Raw genomic sequence first — 27300 nt, 5'->3', positions numbered from 1 at the left:
TATAAAAGTGACGGAGGTGAGCGTCGGAAATTTTGAAAAGAACCCCTAAAAGCAGTGCCCTAAAAGGTACCAGAATTCTGTTCTGTGGGCGTGGTTCGAACAATTTTTTCACCCGTAACGGAGGTACCAAGTTGATATAGATTTTAAGAACATACTAAGAACGTACCCAAGCTGAGAAGCTGTCTCAAATATACCCTGAAGAAGAAAGGTCGTACCTTTCGAAATATTGGAAAAATATACTTCCCTGGCCGTAAAATCAGCCTTGCTCTTTTTTAGATTATTTGTTCTACTTTTTTTTGCTGATTAGATCCTTCACTACAGGATCCGGTACTTTTATTTTGTCGCGGTGGTCCTTGCAGACACAGTTAATTACGGGTTCTTAATGAAAAAATAACATTCAGTTTCGGTTCAGCCTCGGCTACAAAATTAGCTAGAAAAACAAACTTGAACACCTCGGACAATTACCCAACAACGCCATCCTTGTCAGTCGCACTTGACAGCAAGACACTGTAGACGGTCAATTAAAAATTGTACACGGTGATGCATGTCATCATGTGTCCAGGCCTTTTAAAAAAACAATTTTTTAGTGACTGTCAGAAAAGCAAAACAAGCAAGAATAAACAACGGCATCAATCCTTTTTCCAGATTTATTTTTGCTTTCACTCAGTGTTAGCATTTAACAACAAATACCCATGATGCAAATCCCTTGACGTATGTTGAATACCTTTAAATGTGCCTCTCCTTATGTACAAAACATACTGTTTTACTCATAAAATAATGAATTCAGACTGTTTTTACAGCTCTTTTGCCGGATTCAAAATATGATATATTTTTTTTCTCCTCAAAATAAAATGAAAATATATTAGAGCTTTGCCAAAGGCAAGCTGGCCGATATCATTTGATTTGCCTAAAAGCCACTTTTTTTTTTAGCTTAAAACCTGGTTGGCTAGTGTAGATTAAAAGGGACTGAACGAAAGTCCAAGAACTCGCTTTATCTTTCCTATCTTTAATTTATAATTATTTAAATAGGAAGAAACTTTGGCAAAAGAGACTAAAACAAAGAAAAATATAAATACAAGAGCCAATGGTATAGAAAAATTCAAACTTCCATCCAATGGCACTTTTTGTTTGGTTTCTTGACTGCTTGTCCTGAGATTAAATTGTGTAGTTCCAGAAAATATCTATACCCCCCCCACTAAAGGGACTAGAAATTCTGCGCATATATAGGAAGGGGTGGAATTTAGATTTTGACATAACGGCTCAGGAATCACAAGAAGAAATGTAATCTTGCCTCTTAAAAGAGGGTAATTAATCATTTATTAATCCAATTATTGGATGATGCATTGGATTTAATGTGGAAAGACTTACATGAAACATGGTCTTGACCCCCTCTGCCCCCCAACCACCTTCTAAAAGGAAGATCGATATGTGTATCGATAAATGCAATCTGCAACATCATGTTCTACCGGGTCATCCTCAGTGCGTGATGTTAGCACATAAGTAGGGACCTCTGGTGATATCCTCTCTGGGATACCGAATCTGTGATCTAAATGCCCTGATCCACAAATGCCTAGGACTCGTGTCTTTCCATCTGACTTTTGTACAATGTCCATGACCGTATAAGCAAATGCACTATCCCTAAGTATCTGTGCTGGAAATATCCGCCGATACTTGTCTACGACTTTGTCAAGATCTCCACTGATAAGTCCCTGGAAGTATTGATAATGATCCTCTGAGCCATCAACGTAAAATTCTTTAGGTGGTCCTCCAGTTTGTTCAATTTTCTCAAGAGCTTGGTTTTTCCCCTCATTTACAATCATCTTGCAAAATGGTTTTGGAACAAACCCAGCCACAAGCTTGGCTCCAAGTTCCTTTGAAACCTTCAGAATATATCCATAATGCTCCAATGCAAAGCCCTCAGTTCCTTTGTATTTATTGCTAAGTTCAGCTAGTGAAATTTTCCCATCTTGATACGCATCAAGTAGAGGCTGCTGTTGGAGGTTAAACATCTCCAAGACAACAGTGACACTAAATGCACCCTCTGGTTGCTCAGTGGGCAAGAGTTGTGTCTGTGTCACCATTCTTTCAAGGACACACAGTTGGGCTTTGAGGATTGATGGCTGGTGGTGCTGTTCACCAAACAAAACTGTAAATAACAACCAATAAAACAAACAATTTAACATCCTGAAAAAATGCAGAGGGAGGTTGGAATGTTTGATTAATGAAATGCTGTTGATCAAGGAAAGGAGACCAACTTTAAACATGCAAGCGGACTCCATCCGTGCAAAACTGACTACTTAACTGACATTGTTTAATTGAAATTGTAAATGGTTTGAACCCAGGAGTCATGTCATAAGTACGTAAATTATGATCATCCGGGTGAGTGTAGTCCTTCGAAGGACTGTTTGTGGTGACTTTGACGTTTCGACAACCTGAGCGGAAGTCATCTTCAGAGTCAAGTGAATTGTGGAACGTCAGTAGGTGGTATATACATCTCTGGTTGTTAACCTGATTGGTCAACAAAGTCCAGATGTTATTGGTCGTTTGTCAGTAAGCCGTGATGTTATTGGCTGTGAAGACTGTAAAAAGTGATTGGTGCGTTTCGATCCGTCTTTTGTTAGTCAAAAAAGTCCGTGGGTCTATTGTTAGTAAAATGTCTATTGTTTGTTTGTTTCGTTGTTGTTGTCAATAAGTCGTTTGTATGGTGCAGGTAGTTGTAGGCAACGGTTGAGTGGCGTTTGTTCTAAGTTAGTAAACCAGGCTGCTTTCCAGAGTGAGTCGTTGATAGTAATTTGTACAGTAGGTAATGCACTTGGCAGAGTCCCAGTCGATTCTGTGGTTCGTTTGTAAATGGTGCTCAGTAATGTAATTGTTGATATCACCATTTCTAGTTGCTCATTTGTGTTCAGTCAGTCGTACGTTTAAATTTCTGCCGGTCTCACCAATATAAGTGGCCTGGCAGTCGCAGCATTTGATCTTGTTAATTGGTTGACATTATTCATTTTCACACTTGAACTGCTATAAATTCTAACTTACAACCTTAATAATTTCCATTTGATAACGGTGACAGGATGACGCCGGAACGTCATGTTCTTGCATTGATTTTGCTTTTAAAATTTTTTTTCCATATGTGCTTTAATCTGTGATTAGCTGCCCAGGAAAATAGGCCTTTAGCCCTGTTACAAATTTTCTGTTTCAAATCATCACTTTATCCACTTTATCTTTTTCACTGATGTGGATACAACTGACTAAAATAATTTTAGGTGGGATAGGAATTCCCTTCCAGCTTTCTCAACCCCACACTGTCAGTGTCTTCTTCACCAAGGTAGCTTCCATATCTGTGCTTTTGCCATTGCGAAATGTTATACAAAAAAAATTGAAGAAAATCACCATCTCACAAATTGAAATTTCTTTTGGTTTCTGCTAATTTTAACCCTTCCCCCATCCCAATAAAATTTTGTCAGTAATGTTCATGAGATAGGTGGTGTCTCCAATAACCCCCCTACCCCAGTCAAGGTGGGTCCCTCTTCAAACAAATTTGTTATGACCAGTTCCCTAACAGTGGCTGTGTCATGACTCAAATAATTTGACCAACATTCAGGTTGACAACTTGTCCAAAGCACATTAAATCACAGACTTGTCTGCACCCTCAACATGTACAGCAAACAGGGAGAATTTAAGCATAGCTTGAGATGGAAAGCTTGTAAATACATACCAACAGTGGCATTTTTAGCCTGTGACATCACAGTGTCAAAGGTCAATTTTAACTCAGGATTCCTTGCTGATTCAAACACTAAAGACTTTGAAAGTCTCCTCAGATTTCCCCTTAGGGATGAATTGAGATTAATCCAGCCAGCCTGCAAATGTAATGTAAAAGGCACAATTGAAATGAAACTGCTAGAAACGCAGGGCTCCATCAGGTTAATCTTCATTGTTCCCACAAACAACATTTTGTTAAGCCGTAGTAGTCTTTAGCCTGTTTCAGATGCCATTCCTCTCATGTCCTGTGCATTAGTCAGTTTAGTTTGACTTCAGTACTACTTTGTAGTGACAATAATATTAACTTTATTTAACTGTCAAAGTATTTAGCACTGTAGTGCTAATTGGGAACACTGTAAATGACTGAACCAAATATGTAAACTGAACATATCCCAACTGGCATGAGGCAGACCAGTTGGCTATTTGCAAAGCGTGGCCTTGGATTTATTACCAGGACAGCTGGAAACAAATCCAAGTGGTCAGAATGGGTCTTGAATCCAGAACTTCCAGATTACAAGTCCAGAGCCTAAAAAACTAGGCCACCCTGCCTCCACACTTACATTACTATTTAAAGCAAATTTCCAATCCTTCTATACCGATTTCTTTTATCCATGCACAAACTGCATGCGTTACTACTCACAGCATCAGGCCTCAGCCAATCACAAGTTTTGATTTATCAATATTATTGCAAGTGTTATGCATTATATTAGTTTGTGGTAGGAGGGGTATTTAATTTTGCGCCACTGGTCATGCCATAGATACTGTATTGGAGCAACTAGCAACTGACCACATTACAAATCAAGGGGTCATAGAAACAGATTGATCTTGTTATGAACATGGGTTTTGATTGAACCATATTATTGGGAGATATCTTTGGAAATTTTTGCTTTGTGTTTGACAATCTTAAAGTGTCTTTGTGACTTCTCAGGTAGTCACTGGGGATTATTTTAATCTTGTTTATTTGACTCCAAAAAAGTTGGCAGGGATGACTTTACATTTACAATGAATTCGTTTATATTTTTCTCCTTTTTGCTCCTGCCAAGAAACATGTACTCAGACACTGCCACCCTTCCCCCTCCCCCTTGAGAACAAAGAAGGAAGTGAAGGACAACCATTCCCCATTGCCTAAGGATTCATTTCTCATTAAACAGGAACAAGGCATGTTAAAAACAACAAGCTGTGACGTTGGACCCCACCCCGCCTTATTCCCAGTTGCCTGTACAGCTGAAGGTTGTTTGTTTTTATTTAAAAAAAACAAGATAATAACAAAGCTTTCTTCCAAGTGTTTTTCGATCGTGAACCTGGAAGATTTGTACACTTACGTAAATTCATACTACGATCCCAGAAAATGGTATCGTTTCGTGACTTGGGCACTAGTAAGGTCAATTTTGTTCGGATCTTATAAGCTTCTATTCTATTATATTCAAAAGCTCAAGCCTTATTTGTCCTTATTTGGTATTCCTAGACGAATCATCGCTTTCAAATACGGGCGATTTGCGTGTTGAGTTATCACTTACCATACACTCTTCGTGTAAATCGCGAATGAAGTTCATTGAACCTTCAGACCAAAAAGCAAGAATGCTTCTCCTCAAAGCTAAATCGCCTTGGGAATCAGCTTATATTGTCTGCGTTTCATACCAAAACACAACACAACATCACAACCTCAAACAAAATGAAAACAACTGCTTGGTAACCGCGCACTGTTTCGGGATCGAGGCGCGCGAACGCGCGCGAAAAATGGTTCCGAGTGACGTCACGTGATTCGTGCCGTGTGGTTTACTGTGCTTTTGAAGTGGTTGTTTCAGTTGTAAAATAAGCCTCGTTTAAAGCCATATTAACTTGAAGTTTTACTCAGAACTACAGATAGAAGGCGAGCTACAGAGTAGGCTCGATTACCAGCTGCTGTTCGGGAAATGATCCCCCGGTCGGGGAGGAAAACCGGACCCGAGGATGCGGCGGAAATCGAGCCTAACAACAACAACAACAATTTACATTGGTGGGAGGCGAATGTTCTCACCACTGCCTTCCATCCCTGCTCACCGTTGAGTCCCCGATCGTCATTTTCGATCGCTTCAGTGTAAAATGCATGGTCAAAATACATCGGAAATGTAGGCGTAATGTATGCGTGTTCAAACAAAAGCGCATAAGTGTGGGCGGACCTGGTTCTTTTTTTTAAATTAACCACAAGAACGTTTCACCGTACAGTACTTATCTTTAGGCATTCACAGATATAAACAAACAAGCAGAAGTAACCACGAAAATACAATTTAAATGACAAAGCGCGATCTGTGGCGTCAGACACGCAAACATGCCCCCACCCCGGGGGAAGGTACTCCATATATTGGTCTCCTCACGAAAAGGAAGCCTTTTTCACGTTTTAGTACTTTTAGGTAGAGGCATAGATTACAACGTATAGATTTTGCTAGACTCGATTTCCGCCGCTCTCTCGAGTCCGGTCTTTGTTCCTCCCCGAGGGGACTCTTGCGGAGGGGCGCGGGGTCATTTCCCTAACAGCGGCTGGCATATCGAGTTTAATATTTTGCTTGCCATTGGGAAAAAAGCGAGCCTTTGGCTTATCTTTAAAGTGTGTGAAAGGGATACAATATTTGTTTTATATATGTATGTGAGAGGGTAAGGCGGTTGGATCTCGAGCTGGAACCTCTCTTTATGAAACTTGATTGAGTACCGACGTCCCCACTCCCCCCCCACCCCCCCCCCCCTCACCATCCCACCATTCCACCCTCCCATACATCATCCCTAAAAAGCTTGATCCATATTGCCTGGTTATAGTTAGTTGCCATGCCTGAGGTCTTCTGAGACTCTGGCTTAGTTCTTTCACTTTTCGTGATCAATTGTTTATTTGCATTCAGTTTTCGCCATGTTCCAGTTATTTTCCTTTGTCATTTTCCTTCCTGTACTGTCACATAATAATTATCATTTCGGTATTGGTTTTATTAGTTTCATTGACGTCAATGAGATGTACTGCTCACTAATGATCACACGGGCTGTTAAACGTTTGACTTATGCTTTAAGGACAATTCAAACAAAGCACTTTGGACCTCACATTTAACGAAAAACAGAAAACTGCATTGCAGTCTGCTTCGCGCTATGAAAATTTTCAAACCGCGAGCTTACCATCCTTGTCTTGTTCTAATTTCTTCAACTTTGCCGGTAAAACCGCTCTCACAAACTTCAGGGCCAATTTGTTCAAAGGCCGATTATGCTAATCCTAGATTAACGTGACCTTTGATTCAAGTTTAATTACTTGTCAATAAAGAATATTAAAAAAGATACTGAGGTCATCGAAGTGATACAAATATGAATTCCCGGGGTTGGTTTGTTTGTTTTGGATTAACATTGGCACATCTTTTTCATGCAATATTTCTTTGTTTTTCTTTATTGAAGGTACTACCTTCAAATACACTTTTTTTTCATAAGGGGCTGAGGCTGATCCTGGGCTGAACGTTCTTCTTATTTTTTTTGGCAATTTGAGCCTAAAAAAGTTCTTAGCGTGTATTTTTAAAGTATTTCAATGAATCTATGTAGACGTGACCAAGACACCTATCAAAGAGCAATATGTGCGGCACTGTGGGTTAATTGGACTGTAAAGCCGACTGAGATTTTTTTATCTGTATTTATACTGTTTATTTTAAAAACATTTAGTCGCAATAAAAATCTTAACTGACCCTCAGCCGGGTAATGTTCTTAGTACGTTCTTAAATTTTATTTAATCTCAGCCTCAACGTTATAACAAAAAAGGTTGTAGAACTGAAAATAAAATAAAAAATGTAGCCCATTTAGGTAGCTTATAATGTTCAAGTCTGTTTGACGCACTTCTCATATTATTACCATTCGAAATTAGCGATATTACTTCATCTCTGCGTGCCGACCCATTGCAGTGGGCACAAGATATATTGGCGCCGTTTTACAAAATAACAAATTTTCGCGAGTAAACTGCTATTTTTAACTGTCTTGTGAATTGCGCGTGCGCGATAAACGAGTCATCGTAATGAACGAAAATGTCACTCGTTTGGTGGTTCCATTGGTCGCTCAATGGGCTGTAAACTTTCAGCAAATATGGGGTACTCTCACTGCTTCTCTCCTTCAATTACTGAAGTGCGGACTTCACATGGATTTTTAAATACCGGAATGAAGGACGCGGACGCTGCATGACGATTAATAGGGGGCTTAAGCAACGAGGAAGGCAACGACAACGAAAACCTCACCTGAAAATATAACTTTATTTCATTTGTGCTACTTCGCGATTATTTCAACTTCTACAGAAACAGCGAACTACCCAGGAACCAAATTGGTAGGAGTGGCGAAAATGAAAAATTCACCGTCGTGTGTTAACGTTCTTCGCAAATCCTTGAATTTGGTCATTTAACGTTGTTATTTTGCAGAGGATGGCAAAGAGATGTACCGAAATTTAAAACGCATTTGCAGAGCGATTGTTTTTTCTCATCATGATTAGACATATTGTTTTACGGCGCTGCCGTCACCGTCGTCGTTGATTAAGCTCCCTATTTGTTGCTTTCAGTACGGTAAATGCGGTAAAATATTACCTCTCATCTCAAAAAATAAGAAAAGAAAAGCGCAGAAGATAAAAAATGAATACAGAATATTCCCCCCTCCGGAAGTCGATATCGGGACGTAAGATTGCAATCCGGAGGACTTGCCACGATTGAAAAAACAAACAACACGTAAGGATGACGACGCAGATCCATTGAACCGCTGATTGGGACGGCCCTGGCAGTGTTTCTTTGCTACATTAGCAAACAACAGGGCCCAGTTGTTCAAAGCTTGATTAAGCTAATCCTGGCCGGATTAACAACAACTTTGTTTCGAGTTTAATTACACAACAATAAAGATTTTTCAAACATGCATATTTTGTCCCTCGGTTTTGGCGTTGACTTTTCTTTACCACTAACTTAACATTAGAGTTTAAAAAAACTGACAATTTTAACGATCGAGCAGAAAACCTCGGTTAACTTTTAATCGTGGATCAACGTTAATCGGCTTTCGAAGGCTCTCGCAAAATTTTAATATTTGTGGGGCATGATATAATGGCTCATGGACCATGGCCGCTAAGCCAATCAGAATTCTGGAATTACCTACATTATCCAATGATCTATCCAGTCCAGTGTTCATAAGTTAGTATATATGGAGTGCAAAGTCGAATGAAATCTCATTTGAACACAGCGAGGTACGCAAAGCAGTCACCGGTAAAAGGTTCTAGCTGCGCGGATGGTGTCGGGAAGGTACTTCCTTCCGTGAGTGAACCTCGTTTTAGAGGTAAGTACTTTCGAGTTTATATCATTCCATGGACAGAAGCAGTGATCGACCTTTTCAGCCTTTTATAGTCGAAAGTAAAACAGCCTATTACGTTTAACTTCATTATTTCACGTTTTATTTGATCTGTTAGCGGAGCTTCAACGCATTATTGTCGATTTGTAGTTTTCTTGTTTTTTCTATACCGTCGAGTCATGTTTCAAATAGACATGTTTGAACATGTGCATGTTTGTAAGCTTAGTTGATTAAGAGGAACTAAGTGGAATCAAGTGTATAAGTACTGGATTGTTATAATTTTATGTTTGTTTCTTGATGTCCACAAAACATTGAAGAACCTTGAAGTCGTAAAGCCCTAGTCAAACGGTAAGGATTCTCGATGATTGTTGGAACGCGCACTCTCGTTTGACCACCAACTACTGCTCACGCGCAATCATCGACAATCACACAGTTTGAGCGTGTTCAAATTCTTCATGAGCAACAATCATGAAGAATTTGAACACGCTCAAACGGTGTGATTGTCGATGATTGCGCGTGATCAGTAGTTGGTGGTCAAACGAGAGTGCGCGTTCCAACAATCATCACCGTTTGACCATGGCTTAACGGTCATGATCAAATCCTTCAAGCCCGAGTAAAATAGAACTGAGTCGTTTAGTAACAGCTTGAAAAGAAATGCCTCAAGGTGCAGTGACTTTTCGGCAGCGTGTCTTACAAGAAACAGCACAAGATTATTTGTGTCAAAATCTAAAAACTTGGATCGACTTGACGCCTAACGGATTTGGTTAGTTGAACTGACAAATCCGGCATTCGTGGCGACCAGGCGCTTTCACTCCGCTTCGGCGGCTTCTTGCAACGAAGATAACATAAGATAGCAGTATGGAAGAAACAGGTCAAATTCTGTTGAAGAACTGCATTCTTGCCAGTCATCCAGAGCGCTCTGCCTCTGCAAGTTCCTTCTTTGAAATCACCGTTTGCTATTTTTATTATAGTAACCGGCTTTTGACGTGCAATTTTTAAGCGGTAGAAAGTGAATCAATTAATCAATGCCTAGTATTTGGTTTATTCGTTGCCGGCTAGTTTGCTCATGAGTTAAACCAGTTGTAATTTTATCTTAATTATGTGTAAAACGATCAACTTTCCTCCTCGTTTTGTTACGTAAGAGACTGGTAAATTGTTTGTTTTGCTTACGGGTGAGTGTATCACTACGGGGCAGTCTTGTTTCATGAATTGCCTCCATGGTTTTAAAACTTTGACAATGAGCCCTCGTAGAATCGACGATGAATTTTGACTTGTACTTTGAAACTTTTACATACTCGAATCAGCAAGGTTGTTTTAATTATTTAGCCCTTGGATGAAATCCCAAAGTGTGACCATTTAAATGAAGGCTAGTAACGGCAATGCTTTCATGTGGTGCTTTTTACTGTTAATATTTACAGTTGAAAATTTGAATATTGTCTCGACATATTCGAAATTCCCTAAGTGCGAAAAGGAGGCCGCCCGCCAAAACCAAGTCACGGTCGAAGTGTTTGACAAAGAGGCTGTTATTCTCTGCGAGGCAATTCCGGTCATTTCACTGCCCAAAAATACCCTGCATGTTGTATTGAGAGATTATAAGTTTGTTTGTCAACGCAGTTTAAGGTATTAAGGTAACCATCAATATTTTTTGCCAAACAAACAAAGGTTTGATTTTACTCAAATGATCATTGATCAAATCAAACGTTTGATTAATATCAACAATCATTAAATGATTAATCAGCCCTGACGCGTGCTGGACGTAATTTAGGATTTTGAGATAATATCTACTTCATGAATAATCAAAACCCATATATACTTTTTATTAAAAAACATTCCTTTTTCTGGCATCAAAAGGGTCCGTTTTTGCCTTTAGAAGAGTCTAGGTCTATCTTCTGGACTCTAAGAGACTTTATCCGGGAAGGCCTGACTGAGGAGTTCGACTGAATTACGCGGCTGTAGACGCGGAAAGCATTGTCAAGCAATTCGGCCCTCGCCCTCAAGTGGCCATTGAATAAGTAGCAAATATTGGCCTTTACAATGATAGACGTCACGCGTACTTAAGTTTAGTCCTTTAGCAAGGAGCATCCGTTATCCACCCTTTCAATATTCCTTGTTCCTCGATCCCTTGCAAAATAATGAAATGTTGTCATTTGTTTTCTCGCTTAATTAAATTGTTCTTCGCCGTGAAAGAGATTCCTTTCATTTCTAGCATTTTGTAGTTTGTCAGAGTTTGTCTGCTAGCCTTAAGGGATTTCAGCAAAAAAGTTAGAAAAATAAATGGGTTTTATTGATCTCCTTATTCTGCAATTTAAATGCGATGATCCGGCCGTTTAATTTATCCATGGTCAAGTGTAAACTGTGGAGAAGAGGTTAGTGTCTAAAGAAGCTGCGGTGCTGCGTCGGTAGGGAGTAGAAACGAACGTTTGTTTATCAACTCTGTTGATTAACCAAACATTCATAAACCGCCGGAGGCCAGTTGACACCCAATGAACTCCCGTTATGATTAGAAAATAAAAAGAGAAACTACCAACTCCCTTTTCCCTCCCACCCCAAACAATGCTAAATTCATGTGCAAACAAAACAACGCCATGTTCCCATCAATGAAAAGGAAGAAGGGGCGGAATTAATTTTCCAATGAATGGTGCAAGATTGTAGCTACATGTTAAGGCACGTATTAATTATCGCAAGTGCGATCACATGGAAACGAGAACGGTTCTTAGCTGTACTTCATGTCGTTAACCGCACAATTTACAATGACTATGAATTTCTAAATTGATAAGAACGCATGCCAACTTCTTATCTTCGCATCAGTCGAAATCATTCCTTAGCACTTGTCTATTGTGAAGTGATGGGCCACTCGTAACAGGAAATAATGAAAACGGTTTTTCTTTCCGTTCTAACTACCCTATCACGTGTACTTGTCGGACGCTCGCGTGATTGAGGTCTCGGCTGAGCAATTCCTTTTGCAATCTCCCACACAAATAAGATCCCAGTGGTTTCCCAGTGATAGACATGAAAAATCAGATGGCTAACACAAAGGATCTTTAATAATCGCTTTCCCTCTTTCAGGCGACCGATGAAGCGAGCACTCGCGCGCAGATTGATCTTGTTCTTGCGTGTTCTACAACCGCGTGTCTCCCATATTTTAGACACCCTTGCTTTCTGGAAAAGGGATGAATATGTGTTATATTTCTATATATGCTATTGCATCAAACTGTTTATTTACGAACTACGCTAATGTCATGTAATTAAAAAATGCAACCGCCCTATTGAACCTTTTCTTCTCAAAACAAAGGGACATCTTTGTTTAAAACTATTTCATTAGAAAAGCATGAAGAAGCAAGTCTTGGTCACTTTATGAAAATAGATATACTCGGTGCTAAGCTTAGGCATGACTTTGCGAGTTTTGCAAGCCATTTAAAAAGCTCTTAATTGTTGATGAGGTCAAGGACAGTTAATTGCAGTCATAAACTGAAGTATGTTGTGCACTGGAATTGATAGGAATGTTTTAGCTCGGGACAGTTTTTTTCAGAAGATTCGCAATTTCAAAGTGAACTTGTTCGCCGCTCGAAGAAGTATCAAAAAAAAAATCTACGAAACTTAAATAATGCAAGAAAGAACTTCAAATCAAACCAAAGCAAACAAACGAAGTCTAGAAGCTGCCTAGGTTAATTTCGCTAGGAACTTTACGCTGCCTGGTTATGAATAGAGTTGCTAAATTTACAATTATATAAGCTCTGATTATGGGTGATAGCGTACTGGAAAGGGCAGCAGCTTTAATACGAAAAATTTGTCGCATTTAACACTTTCGAGAGTTCAAAACTGCAGGGAAAACATTGAGAAACTTCATTTGATCAAAGTGAATAAAATAACAGGAACAGAACTTTACGAACGTGCTGAGAAATTTCTAGCATTTTAATTGGTTACACTTCGAGGCCCATTGTCATCACAGCAAGAGACATAAATTCAAATTGTATTATTGGTATAGAAAATCATGTCGGTAAATTTGTTCATTGTTTTGGCTGCAAATAGAATCACGACATTCAGTCGGCATGGAAACTAATTTTCCGCAACAAATAAGTGGCAAAGCCGGGGGGGAGGGGAGGGTACTCAACAGATGCCAGGGTAGGGAGGTGCGGTCCGGGTGTTCAAACCCTGACCCTGTTTAAGACACAATTCTCTGATTTCCCTATCCCGTTTAAGACAGAATTCAAAATTTTCAGATCCTATCTAAGACATTTAATCCAAAATCATACCCTGTTTAAGACTAGAATGAAATAAGAATACACTAGTTTCTTCCATTGAAGGTCCTTTGCAGATCACTTTTACTTCATTGAAATATGCTTTGTTCTTCAAAATACCAATAAACAGACATCTAAGCTTGTTCTGTTTAAGCCATTAGGTCATGTAACGATACCCTGTTTAAGACAGAAAGTGATGAAACAGATACCCCGTTCAAAACAAACACCCTGAAAACCATACCCTATCGGGCCGCACTTCCCCTTAAGGTCTCAGAAGGGAGTAACCCCCCCGGGGGGCAAAAGGTGGGTGACCTTTTTTTGTAGTTCGTTAGCCAATAACTGACCATGCATTTAGGTCGTGTGTGCTCCAAGATAATTTGCCACTGTTGGTTGACTCTTCGCCAAGTCGCTTCGCTTTAGAATCTGCGTCTCAAGGTAATTCCTTTATTTACTTTCTACATATTCTTTATGTCTTTGTTTTCAAGGAAGAAGAAGAGTTTTGCCGCATTTTATCTAAAACCTTTCTTGTAAAAGTATCATAGTTTGTATTTTTACTTCAATTTGTTGCTGTTTGCGGGCGCTGGGCTACAGTGTAATCAGTCTCTTGGTCGTTAGCTTCCTGACTGAGCTCTTAACTTTAAACAATGCTATAATTTTATGCATTCTCAGTGAAGAGTCATGTTCTAGATTACTCACTGAAAGCGATCTCTGCCGGTAGACAGCATCATCCGTAGCTGGAACAAATTTTACTTGTCTGGAGGGATACAACACCCTTTGAGCAAACGCGTCCATGACTAATGATCACAAAAGCGCAACTATTCACAAAAGCAAATTGAAATTTATAGACTTTTACAGTCTTTGGCAATACTCACATAACGACTGAAAATAAGATACTAGCCAAAGAGCTCCTCGCCATCCAATGGGCCGAACAGACGGTGTTTAGTTACGTAACATACAAGCAGCTAGAAGATTGCATCTCTTTCATATTCAATCAACGCCATGTAGTATTCCTTACCCAGCTCTATGGCCAGCGAGTTCTTATTTGTCGTTTCGCGCGATTAAAGATTATAGACCAAAACCAAACACGCGAGTCTCGCGCGACGTCCCGCGTTCGCATGCAGCAACCATCAGCGACATGGTAAGCAGTATTAAGGTCATCAACCGTGCAGCCGTATCTATATCAGCACTTCAATTTTTCAAGAACGTACGTATATGTTTGCAGTTAGCAAGATATCCGAAAAGATCCATTCATTAATTATGCATAAACCTCTAGCACATGCCGTGAGACCATCCCAGCTTCGTTAGGAAGCTTGAAAACATTTCAAGCCTGAAATTTTTTTCATACTTTCGTTGTTACGTAAGTAACTGTGAATGCGCATATATGCTGTTTAAGATATTTCACATTCATTTATGCATCTAAATTAAAACAAACCGTAACTGTGTCAATGCGGTGTCTTTGTCATAAGAATACATGTTTATTTCATTAGAAAATCATTGATGAATACATGGGCGGGCCGATCGGTTTTATTGATGTATTAAGTAGTATTTATTATGCAATACTTTTGGTTGGAATCCGGAGGGGGGGGGGTACTACCATATATGGGCTATATAGGTACGTGCCGCGAGATAGGGTATGGTTTTTGAGGTTCTCAGTCCTTAAATAGGGTATCATTTTTTCCTCATTTAGCAACGCGTTCCTGGATTAGTCCTTAGATAGGGTACCTAAATTGCATCTGTTAAATTGAAGCTTGTAAGCGCCACGTTTCACGAAAAAGAAATGGCTTTTTAAAACTGAAGTGTCCGCTGAAGTATTAGAAAAGCGATTTTCATAGCGATTTGTGTTTATCCGTGCACATTAGCCGCTGTTTGGGTCCCTTGAATAGTGTGTCATTTGTTGGGTTCGGTCCATAAAAAGGGTATCCGTTTTCTCTTCCTTTACCAGGGTTCGAGAACCTTCGCGGCACACCCCTATCGAAAAATTTCGGTAGTACCCCCCTCCCCCCCTCCACGGGGTTGGAAACGTGATAATGGCTTTCGAGACAATTTATGGCACTCAATAATCCGTCAAAACTATTCCTTTCATTTAAACAAATTAATACAGAGCCTAGATATATCACATTTAAACGAAATTTGGCCCTCATGTTCGTCATACTGTTATTACAACAAGGTGTTAGGTTTTTAGAAAATTCCAAATACTTTTCCCAGCGGGTGGCAGAGATCCTTTGAAACGCTATTTTAGGCTATCTCGAGTGCCTTTAAAGCTCTGTAGGTTCATTCTAGGCCGCGCTATAATATTTTTATCTGTTCGGTCATTCTAGGGCAACCTGAGTATTTTCGAAATTACTAGGGCATCTTTGTCAATTTCCCGAAAACCTTAGGTCTTAATTCCTTTCCGAAAATCTTAGCTGACCTTTTTCCGGTACCCGAAACGACATTTTTATCAATCCGAAAACACTAGGCCTTAAATTTCCCATATTACGAAAGTTCGAGGTAAAACTTCCCATTAGGAAATTGTAAGGGATTAAGGGGCCTTCAGAACAGATAATTTACCGAAACGATCCGTTGGGTGCCCCTGATCATCTGTATCGTCACAGCATCTCTGTTTGGTGTTTAAGGCCAGGCCACAGAAAAGTTAAAATTTTCGTTTAGAAAACAGCTTCAATAGCACGTGAAACGGTATCTAACGGAACGTGTGTTAGGCGTTACGTTTTAACGAAAGGATATCTTGGTTTACTTGAGCTATTGAGTTTGCGGCTGAATTCCTAAAGTAAGGGCGTTCAGATGAAAGACTACTGAGCAGTATCGTACTTTTCTTTAAAGTTGTTACTTTGTTATCATTCAAATGAAAGCAGCCCAAGTAAGCAGCACTTTCCGGTAACCTGGCATGATCTTACAAATGTGAAAAAAAAAAATCAACATCTAAGCTTTTTGCAAGAAGAATGAATGAATGAATGAATGAATGAATGAATGAATGAATGAATGAATGAATGAATGAATGAATGAATGAATGAATGAATGAATGAATGAATGAATGAATGAATGAATGAATGAATGAATGAATGACCCACGGAATTTACGTCAGTAAAAGAAAAACTACTGCTTTACAGAAAAGCCGTGTGAAAGGTAATACGAGTTATTCAATGGTTAAAAAAGACTGATAGACAATATATATGCAAAACTCAAATGACAGCGAGGTTATTTATTTGTCAGTTTTAAAAGCGGAGAAAGTGGGAACTGTTCTAATATGGGATGGTGTTCCACAAATTTGTCCCAATAAAAGAAAAACTACTGCTTTTAACAAATTCAGTGTTTTATTTGGGGAGGAGAAGTCTACTTTCACTCTCTCGTAGCGCATAACCACTGTCGCTTTTTTTCAAAAAGATTGATGAGATAATCTGGAGAACGTTATTGTACTAAGATTGCTTTAAGGTAAGCTTTCCAACTGTGTTCCAAAAAGCTCACTTTTAATGTTTGAGGCCCTCCTGTATGCTGCTGAAGGTAATGTTATCAAAACGTTTACTTAAAAAAATTACCCGGTAGACGGCATTCGCGCTCCATATTCGCCTAAGGCTTTGGCCAAATCCTAGTTTACTTCTTTAGTTCTCTGAACTTGAGTTTTCCCTTCCAACCCTCTCCGGAATTTCATGTTCCTTTTTCTTTATTTCTTACAGAAAAAAAATCAAGGCTTGTTAAACATGGCTAAGTTTTTGTTGGTGGTATTAGCATACCTTGTTGGAGTTTCCCTCACCTTTGTGGCTGGTAAGTGTTGGTCTGTGTCCTAACTTGATTCACGACGCCATTAGGATACGATATTCCCTGAGCAAAGTTAAACGCAAGAGTCTATTGTCTGAATAAAAAAATAAGAAATAAATAGATCACTTTATGTTAACGCCACTGTACTTATTGAGGTGCGCTAATAGGTACTTCAAATCAAACAAACCTTTTTGTCATTTGTATACGGCTTCATGTTTGACAAAATTATTTGTGTTTCAGTAAGAACAATTATGTCTATCAAACAGTTCATGCATCTCATTAGCATGCATTTCTGCTACTAGAAGCTGGTTTTAAGCTGTGAGCATCCACATCAGAGTCACTGATTCAGAGACAAGCATATTCACCAAAGCGTTTAGGTGCGGTTTAGCTTGGCTTTGTCTTCTACTGCACAAAAAGTTAATAACTTATGGGAAGTAAATGAAACTGGATCTCTTTAATAACAGCTTGAAGATATTTAACAATTATTCCACGAGCGCGCGTTGGATATGAGATGATAGATAGCCAACGAGGCGCGAAGCGCCGAGTTGGCTATAATCATCTCATATCCAACAAACGCGAGTGGAATAATTGTTTTATTAAAAACAATCAAGAAATATTGTAAGTTATGGCTGGTTTCGCTTAGCAAGAACAACCAGAAGACCATTTTAATGATCCCTATTCTCGGGCATGGTATAATAGCTCATATACCATGGCCGCTAAGCCAATCAAATCCCTGGAATTGCATTATACAATGATCCATATTTTAATAATCTTTTTTATTAACCATTGTTACTAAAGTTCATATTTGTGCACTTTCAGGCTGGAGCTACGATAACAGTGCAGGAGATGGTATGTCTTCTTTAATCTTATACTCTTTTACTAAATACTTCCCTTAATGGGAAGCCCTATTGTCTTTTGGTGTGAGTATTAAGACTCGCTGCTACGTGAGCTGTGATTGGGTTTAAAACATGTTTTTGGAATGCTCTGTTACGCCTTTTCTAAAAGTTAGCTCGTTAGCTTGTTCCCTCTGGAAGTCTTGAATTTGAGTGGAAATTTCCCTTGGGGCCATGTTTGGGTACCCGCAGGAGCTTGCTATTTGTTCCCCCCTGTCGCTTTAGTTTCCATGGGGTTTTCATCTGAATATCCCAACAGAGTTTTCACCTGCTCGAGTTGCTCTGAACAAGCATCCCCGACCGTCACAATTTGGAAATGTCCCACGGCCTTTATAAGCCAGTTCCATAAATACACGTTACTACTATATGGCCTGTTTATGTGTAATACCGTATTTATTCGATTAACTGCCCACCTTCGAATAAGCGCCCACCCTGAAAGCCCAAAAAGTTAAAAAGCGCTAGCGCCCACCCTCAAATAAGCGCCCAACCTGAAGGCCTAAACACCTCTAGTAAGCGCCCACCCCACCCTCTCCCAACAAAAATCATTCCTCTACTACCTCTCGTGAGGAAAGAGGAACGTCAGATCAGCTGTGTTTCAAAATTGGTTTTAGATACGGCAGTCAATGAACTTTTGTATTACTTATGGCTTGTTCATGTCAACTTTTGCACTTTGTTTTGTCTTGTTGAAGCGAAATAAACTAGTTATCCCTTGTTTTGTAATTCTCTAAAAATGCCCTCGCTTGCTGAAAATGTTGGGAAAATAATTAGCGCCCACTCTCATATGCCCAAAATTAAATAAGCGCCCAGGGGCCCGTTTCTTGAATGTCTCGGTAAGTGTCTTTGGTGATAAATGTTACTTAAAGAGGTCAATTTTTGTTAGCTTTCAATACAAAATTTTAAAATCTTATAATTCAATGAAAACACTGGCCAAGAACCATGTCTGTAATCACTGCGTAATCGGCGAAAAAACATTTAAAAATACACTTATCGGGCCTAGGAACCGGGTTTTTCGAGAAACGGGCCCCAGGGCGGTTAATCGAATAAATACGGTAATCAACACATAGCAACAAGCAACTTAAATATAATCATCTAAAACTATGTTGATTTTCAACACCTTTCTAACTCTGACCCAGGGCCCGCTAATTGGCCTGGCGTATGCACAACCGGGACCAGTCAAACGCCGATAGACATTAAAACCAACATGGCACAGTATGACTCAACTCTGGGCACACTCAACCTCGTCAACTACAATAGCAAACCATCCGCGGTCACCTTCAAAGCTACCAACACTGGCAAAACCCTGAAAGTTTCATTCCCCTCCAATACATACAATGTGAGTGGAGGCGGTCTGCCAGGCACTTACACCACGGTTCAGTATCATGTTCACTGGGGATCGACGAACTACCAAGGATCAGAGCATTCTGTTGATGGGAAATTCTATCCTGCCGAGGTCTGTATAAACTCTTTTTTTATATAATTGTAAGAACCTTTTTTATAACCACGTTGCGAGGCTGAGATTAACTAAAATTTAAAAACATAGTAAGAACATTACTTAGGCTGAGAGTCAGTTTAGAACATTTTGTTTTTATTTTGACCAGATGTTTTTAAAGTGAACATTATAAATACGGATAAAATAATTATTGTAAAACCAGTCTATATTAATGCCGATAAACCCAAATGATAGGTGTCTTGGTCACGTCCGCATAGATTTATTGAAATACTATAACGGGAAAATAAGAATATCTCAAAAAGAAACATAAGAACGGCCACCTCAGCCCCAAAGTTAGAAGTTGTTATTAAAAAAAATCTGGGCTTGCATGATTTTAAAGTAAATTTGATGAGTTTATTGCAGGGGCCGTCCCCTTTCGGCTACTTTTATGTGACAATACTTTTGGCGGGAAAACTCATTTTCCGATAGTTTATAACTGGGGAGAGAGAGAAGAGAAAGAATGAAAGGGGTCAGTAACTTTAGTACCAGAATTTTTGGAAGAAGGCTAACTTTACTTCTCAGAATTTAAACGCGTTTTAAACGCGGCCACAGGAAACTGCTATTTAGTAGCAGCGTCACTGATGGGTTCCTCTTAGTAGACAGCCACCGTAGTATTTTCCTTTCATTTAATTGAATTTCATTTAATCCTTGAATTGTAATCGGTAAGGAATTCAGTCATGGGCTGCAAATGACTAGAATAAGACTATATTATTACAAACTTGATCGTTGTATAATAGGCCTACTTTGGGACCTTAGCTCGCCTTAACTCGCCCTTACTCGCAACTTGATGTTACGCGCGTTATCTCGCACAAACTCACTCAATCTCGCCGCTAAGCAAAGTAGATACCAATCTCAGCCTACTTTCAGTGTAATTTCAAAATTAAACCACAAAGGGAAGTCGCCAAGGAATATGGATTTCAGAAGTGCCAAAGATAGTGAATTGAAAGGAAAACAGGCTGGGTCTTCAAAAAATACGTAAATTGACCTGTCCCATCCTTCTGGAATGCAATTTGAGCGATTTGATTGGCTTAGCGGCCATTGTATATGAGGCATTATACCATGCCCGAGAAACAGAGACCATTAAATTGTCTTCTAAGTGTTCTTGCAAAGCGAAATCAGCAAAATCTAGCAATATTTCTTGATTGTTTTTAATAAAACAATTATTCCACTCACGCTTGTTGGATATGAGATGATCATAGCTAACACGGCACTACGCGCCTCGTTCGCTATCTATCATCTCATAACCAACGCGCGTTCGTGGAATAATTGTTAATTTTATTATATTTATTGTTATTTTCTGTAAATGCCACCTTGATGTTTACTGAACTTCTGACTCGGTTTTACAACGCAATAGTTAAGTATGTGGTTGAGCTAAACTGCTCTCTGTCTATCGAAGCCTTAAATTAAATAGGGAAATGGGTTCATGAAACCATTGCTACTTACAGCTATAATCTGATTTTTATTTCCAGAATCACTTTGTCAGCTTCAACACCAAGTACCCAAACATCAGCACCGCTCTGGGCCATTCTGATGGTTTGGCTGTTCTTGGTGTTTTCTTGAAGGTACTATTTTATTTTAATGTCGCCAGTTAACTAATAAACAATCTCCAAGTTGTTGGTAATGTTTCGGTTTCTTCACGTTTAATTATAAACTATTGAATCATTTTTAGTTAGCGAGATAACTTTGCTCAAGACAACTTCAAAAACATGTCTCACTTTCCCGCGTGACTGACATGATATCACAATGTAACCCTTTTAAGCCTGTTTGTGATATCCCAGAGTGTGACAACTCAAATGAAAGCTACTGCACAGTAACTGGGTAAACGTACAGTTAAGCGACCGAAACACGTGAACGCGCGCGAAAATTGCCTCCCACGCGTGAGGTCACCCGACGCGCAGAGCGTCTCCCGCCACGGAAGGTAATTCTTCTTTATTATCCCTACGTAAAATAAGCATCTATTCCTGGTCCAGTATGTCTAATCAACCAGTGAAATGATAAAGGTAAATTTGATGCGGGGCCTTATGGAAGTTTTTAAAATGACCATGGGTGCAGGACACTGAGCGCTGGGTTGAAAATTCCCGTAGCATATTAAGGCAAAGATTGCCCAAATTTTTATGTAAATTTAATGAACGTATTTAGCTAGAAGTTTTATAAAATGGGAAAATGCAATAAAAATACCTCACCTCGCCTGGTATATGCCTGGTGTATCAGCCGTTTCAGAGCGACTGCACTGTTGGGAATGATGCATATATCGAGAGTATAAGAACTTGTAAGGTGAAGTGTAGTTGTAAAGCTTTCTTTGCTTTCTTTCTAGGTTGGTTCATACAATGCTCAATATGAAAAGTTCTTGAATTACAGCAGCCAACTAGTAAACGCAAGTAAGCGCCTTTCAGTTTTTTTATTGTTTATTTGTATATTTCCTTATTTTTTGTTGCGATTTTGATTAACAGGAATGTTCTTAGAACTATGATAATCGTAAGACGTCATCTAGATTGACGCTGAATTACACCGCAATGATTCACAAGGAGCCAACAGTGACTTGATAAGTGACCCTGCACTGATTTACACTACAACTACTATTCATCCTTAACTGCTCGAGCGATCACAAGATTACTCCTTTATCGTATGACTGAACAAAGAGATTAAGATTTAGTTTTATCAACCTCCTCCTCAGGATCCTCTTAATGAGAGAAAGGACCCTGTACGTGAACGAGGCTGCATTTTTATTTGACTTTATTGTTCAAAGGAGAAGCATGTTGTCTGATATTTCTAAAGACAGTCAAACTACAGTTTACAATAAAAAGGGGTGCTAAGTATAATTAAAGAAGCATAAATTAGCTAAAATTATTTGGGATTATGACACATTTTGGACGGAAATTATGTGAATCGACCAAACGAATTCTGCTCCTTGCATCAACAAGCGTCAAGAAAGAGTTTGAAAGTTCATTTTATTAGTTCAATTAGATTGCGAATTTAAAAGCAGTTTTAAATCCGCAAGTTATTTAAAAACGGAACACTTGAGGCACGAATCAACGTTAACTACAACACTGTAATTAAACGGTTTGCTCTTTTTTATAAGAACGCCTTATTTCGTGGCTGAGGATGAACGTTCTCATTTTTTGGTAATTTTAGCTTGCAAATGTTCTTAAGATGGAGGGAAGGGAATATTCAGACCCTATGCCACTCCCTCCCCCTCCAGCCGTAAGGAATGTACAAATTTTGAAGTAAGCCATTATTATCATTATTATTATTATTATTATTATTATTATTATTATTATTATTATTATTATTATTATTATCATTATTATTGTTGTTGTTGTTGTTGTTGTTGTTGTTATTATTATTATTATTATTATTATTATTATTATTATTATTATTATTATTATTATTATTAACGACTTAAAACACTCAGTGCACTTCTGCCATATTTATTAGGTTTTTGTCTTGTACAAGTAAGCCTGTTGTGAAAAGCTATCTTTTCCCTAAGTCCAGTGATTATTGGGCGCGAAAATTATAAAATAACTCACTCTTTTTCACAGGCTCCGAAGTGAGTGGCATTCAAGCCTTCGAATTTGATTCACTGCTTCCTACCGACAAATCTAAATTTTATCGGTACAACGGTTCCTTGACCACTCCTACCTGTAATGAGGTTGTTACCTGGACAGTTTTCAAAGATTACGTTGAAATATCACAGGCTCAGGTAAACATGCACTGATGCTGTCCTCATTGTTGTTTTTGTTGTGGCTGTGAGAGTTTGAAGAGGTCGTTGTCGCTACTGTTGTCTTTTTTGTTAAATTCGTTCCCAGTGTTAGCTGTTATTCTTGTTGCTGTCTTTTACTTTGTCGTTGTTGCTGTTCTTCATACTGTTAATGTTGAGAATTATATATTTATATTCAAATAATTAGGACATCGTTCATTTAAAAATTACATTTAAGAAGTTGGAAGTTGTTGTTTTCGTCCTCATCTTTGTCACTTTTATTGTGTTTCTTTGTTCTTGCCAAGTTGTTGCTGTTGTTACTTTTCTCATCCTTGCCTTTTTGTTGTTTTTGCTGCGTTGCCGTTGTTGTTTTTGTTGTTGTTGTTGTCGTCGTTTTCGTTGTCAGCACCGTTAACGTGGCTAAACTTTGTTTAACAAATTACAAACCATTCCGTGCAATCTTCAAACTATCCCAGGAGACATTGTCATTTCCAGATCGTAGAAACACGTCTTTCACTTGAATGTGTTCATATATTGATAAACGTAAGAGCTTAATTTATTGATTAACTAGATCCGTTTATTTCTTGTTCATAGTTGGACGCCCTACGTGCCCTCAAGCTGGACTACAATACGCCCATTGGGAACAACTTCCGCCCTCTGCAGGACCTAAACAACCGCACCGTGAAGGCCAGTTTCAAAGAACCAACTCCTCCTCCAACCACACCTGTTTCAACTACAATTCCTCCTATAACTGATTCCGGAATTATTGCTACGAAACTATCCAACTCTGTTTTGCTGTCAATGCTGTTTGGCGCGTTTTTCTTCCTCCAGATGTTCTGATCTTATTGTAATCAACATTGGCTTATAATCTCTTAGTTTCCTTTAGAGTTTTTTTTAGTTTTTTATTATTCATTTACTTTTTTGCATTTTTGGATCTCAGATGGATATAACCGTGCATTAGGATCGGCTAATGGAGACCGTAATAGTTTTACAATGTTTGCAATAAGTACACTAGCTCTGATAAACAATAGCTTTAATTTGCGTTTCCGTGAGTAAGCAGAGCCTGCCTGAAAACCACACACGCGACGGCGCTTTTAACGTTCCGCGCGTGACGCGTTGGGAGGTTAGGGTGATTACTCTCGGAGGTAGTATAAGATAGTTTTGTTGAATTAACATTGCTAAAAGAACCACAGTAAATAAAGCAACTTGAATTGCACCTAGTACTTAGGTTTATTACTTTATTATTATTTATTTTATTATTGTCAGCTCAATATCTGTGATGAAAGCGCGCTCTTCTTCTTTTCTGAGCGGCCCAAATTTTACTGAAATTTCTGCAAGGCTGATCGGACTGCGTAGAAAACTTAACACGACAGCGACATGATAGAGACCAAACCGAGAATCAACAGAATGCGGCAACCGTGGACAGCTGTTTCGAGCTGGTTGGCTCTCGTCAGCACGGTGTAGCACAGCACAAGGTAGAACAACCAACGCGAGTCGAGTTGTCTGCCAAATGCACGTGGTAGCCGATTTACATTTTTGGCTGATTAGATCTTTCACAGATCCTGCGTATACTTGCAGCAGTTTTGTTGTGCGGTTCCTTGCAGATTGTTTGCAAATTTTACTGTACAGGACCCGGTTGTTCGAAAGCCAATAAACGCTAATCATCCACGGTTAAAAGTTAACCGAGGTTTCCATCTCGTTAGTTGAAAATATTTCTAAAGCTAATTTTAAGCTAAAGTTTAAGACTGAAGTCAAAGTCAAAGGTGAAGAGCAAACTCTCTTTTGGAAAAATCTTTATCGATTAGTAACTAAACTGGATTCAAAGTTCGCACTTACCCTAGATTAGCTTAATCAGTCTTTGATCAACTGGGCCCAGGGCTGAGTTGCTCGAAGCATGGTTAGCGCTAACCATTGGTTAAGAGGTATTAAAACCTATAGGTTGTCATGGTATTTAACCCGGGTTAGCGCTAACCATGCTTCGAACAACTGGGCCCTGGCTGCTAAGAAGGTCGCTTGCCAATTGATTTCACTGAATGATGTTTTCAGAAAAATTGTCAGTGTAAAACTTTTTATGAAGTCTAACCTTTTCGTGGGTGCATTATCTTCGATTTAAGGAAAACGTTGTCGCAAAATTACGTATAAAACGGTTTGTACTCAACTCTCGACTTCCCGCGCACTTGTCGGCAAATTGTAACAGAGCCGCAGTGATGAAACCCTTTTTGAACTAGCTAGTTTGGTCAGTATCACGAAAATTTTGTTCTCCCAAAAAGGGAAAATGATGGTTTGATTCTGTTTGCATTTCAAGATAGACGCGCCCGCGATATTTGTGGCATTTCCTACGTCAGTGCTTTTAAAAGACTCCTTTTTCACTCTCCATGGTGGTACGATACGCACTAGGGAGATTACAGAATACCCGGCCCATTTCGAAGGGCACAAATCTACTGCCTCCGCAGTCCTGCAGTCGATGAGTAATTTAGTCTAAGCTAGTAGAAATCGTGGTCCTTCAGTCCCGCAGACTGGAAGTCGATGAATACCTTAATCTTAGTACAACTCGCGGTCCTTCAGTCCCGCAGTCCGCTAGTCGATGAATAACTTAGCCTAAGTTAGTACAGTCGCGGTCCTTCAGTCCCGCAGTTCGCTAGTCGATGTTAGTACAACTGGCGGTCCTTCACAGCTTCAGTCCTGCAGTCCGCTTGTCGATGAATAACTTAGCCTAAGTTAGTACAGTCGCGGTCCTTCAGTCCCGCAGTTCGCTAGTCGATGTTAGTACAACTGGCGGTCCTTCAGAAGCTTCAGTACTGCAGTCCGCTTGTCGATGAATAATTTAATCTAAGTTAGTACAGTTGCGTTCCTTCAGTCCCGCAGTCCGCTAGTCGATGAATAATTTAATCTAAGTTAGTACAGTTGCGTTCCTTCAGTCCCGCAGTCCGCTAGTCGATGAATAATTCAATCTAAGTTAGTACAGTTGCGTTCCTTCAGTACTGCAGTCCGCTAGTCGATGAATAATTTAATCTAAGTTAGTACAGTTGCGTTCCTTCAGTCCCGCAGTCCGCTAGTCGATGAATAATTTAATCTAAGTTAGTACAGTTGCGTTCCTTCAGTACTGCAGTCCGCTAGTCGATGAATAATTTAATCTAAGTTAGTACAGTTGCGTTCCTTCAGTCCCGCAGTCCGCTAGTCGATGAATAATTCAATCTAAGTTAGTACAGTCACGTTCCTTCAGTCCCGCAGTCCGCTAGTCGATGAATAATTTAATCTAAGTTAGTACAGTTGCGTTCCTTCAGTCCCGCAGTCCGCTAGTCGATGAATAATTTAATCTAAGTTAGTACAGTTGCGGTCCTTCAGTCCCGCAGTCCGCTAGTCGATGAATAATTTAATCTAAGTTAGTACAGTTGCGTTCCTTCAGTCCCGCAGTCCGCTAGTCGATGAATAATTCAATCTAAGTTAGTACAGTTGCGTTCCTTCAGTCCCGCAGTCCGCTAGTCGATGAATAATTTAATCTAAGTTAGTACAGTTGCGTTCCTTCAGTCCCGCAGTCCGCTAGTCGATGAATAATTTAATCTAAGTTAGTACAGTTGCGGTCCTTCAGTCCCGCAGTCCGCTAGTCGATGAATAATTTAATCTAAGTTAGTACAGTTGCGTTCCTTCAGTCCCGCAGTCCGCTAGTCGATGAATAATTTAATCTAAGTTAATAATTAAATAAGTTAGTACAGTCGTGCTCTCTCAGTCCCGCAGTCCGCTAGTCGATGAATAATTTAATCTAAGTTAATAATTAAATAAGTTAGTACAGTCGTGCTCTCTCAGTCCCGCAGTCCGCTAGTCGATGAATAATTTAATCTAAGTTAATAATTAAATAAGTTAGTACAGTCGTGCTCTCTCAGTCCCGCAGTCCGCTAGTCGATGAATAATTTAATCTAAGTTAATAATTAAATAAGTTAGTACAGTCGTGCTCTCTCAGTCCCGCAGTCCGCTAGTCGATGAATAATTCAATCTAAGTTAATAATTAAATAAGTTAGTACAGTCGTGCTCTCTCAGTCCCGCAGTCCGCTAGTCGATGAATAATTTAATCTAAGTTAATAATTAAATAAGTTAGTACAGTCGTGCTCTCTCAGTCCCGCAGTCCGCTAGTCGATGAATAATTTAATCTAAGTTAATAATTAAATA

At 39.3% G+C, this 27300-nt stretch overlaps 2 protein-coding genes and 3 long non-coding RNA genes across 6 annotated transcripts in view; 2 read left to right on the top strand and 3 right to left on the bottom strand.

Moving 5' to 3' along the window:
- LOC146476548 (uncharacterized) overlaps positions 1–27300 on the bottom strand; it is a 96227-nt gene that overhangs the window by 64067 nt on the left and 4860 nt on the right. The gene's annotated exons all lie outside the window — the stretch shown is intronic.
- LOC146476552 (uncharacterized) lies at positions 634–5445 on the bottom strand. The gene is made up of 3 exons (XM_085114428.1): positions 5277–5445; positions 3716–3857; positions 634–2146 (listed from the first exon to the last, which is right to left on the bottom strand). The coding sequence occupies exons 1-3, from the start codon at positions 5310–5312 to the stop codon at positions 1410–1412; spliced, it is 915 nt and encodes a 304-aa protein (XP_084970554.1). The 5' UTR covers positions 5313–5445; the 3' UTR covers positions 634–1409.
- On the top strand, positions 8931–24359 carry LOC146476550 (carbonic anhydrase 1-like). 2 transcript variants are annotated; one of them, XM_085114425.1, is made up of 8 exons: positions 8931–9054; positions 16977–17063; positions 17877–17906; positions 19084–19400; positions 20909–21001; positions 21754–21817; positions 22979–23139; positions 23731–24359. In XM_085114425.1, the coding sequence occupies exons 1-8, from the start codon at positions 8940–8942 to the stop codon at positions 23974–23976; spliced, it is 1113 nt and encodes a 370-aa protein (XP_084970551.1). In that variant the 5' UTR covers positions 8931–8939; the 3' UTR covers positions 23977–24359. The 2 variants fall into 2 exon arrangements, with proteins under 2 accessions (XP_084970551.1, XP_084970552.1); XM_085114426.1 differs by lacking the exon at positions 8931–9054 and adding an exon at positions 13683–13739.
- On the top strand, positions 9061–13739 carry LOC146476551 (uncharacterized). The gene is made up of 2 exons (XR_014865598.1): positions 9061–12568; positions 12599–13739. It is a non-coding gene; the product is annotated as an uncharacterized LOC146476551 (long non-coding RNA).
- On the bottom strand, positions 24023–26825 carry LOC146476549 (uncharacterized). The gene is made up of 2 exons (XR_014865597.1): positions 25332–26825; positions 24023–25214 (listed from the first exon to the last, which is right to left on the bottom strand). It is a non-coding gene; the product is annotated as an uncharacterized LOC146476549 (long non-coding RNA).

The sequence above is a fragment of the Pavona decussata genome, unplaced genomic scaffold (assembly GCF_977016875.1).
Source record: "Pavona decussata unplaced genomic scaffold, jaPavDecu1.1 SCAFFOLD_76, whole genome shotgun sequence".
Taxonomy (NCBI): Eukaryota; Metazoa; Cnidaria; class Anthozoa; order Scleractinia; family Agariciidae; genus Pavona; species Pavona decussata.
This window is presented reverse-complemented; position numbering and strand designations above follow the sequence as displayed.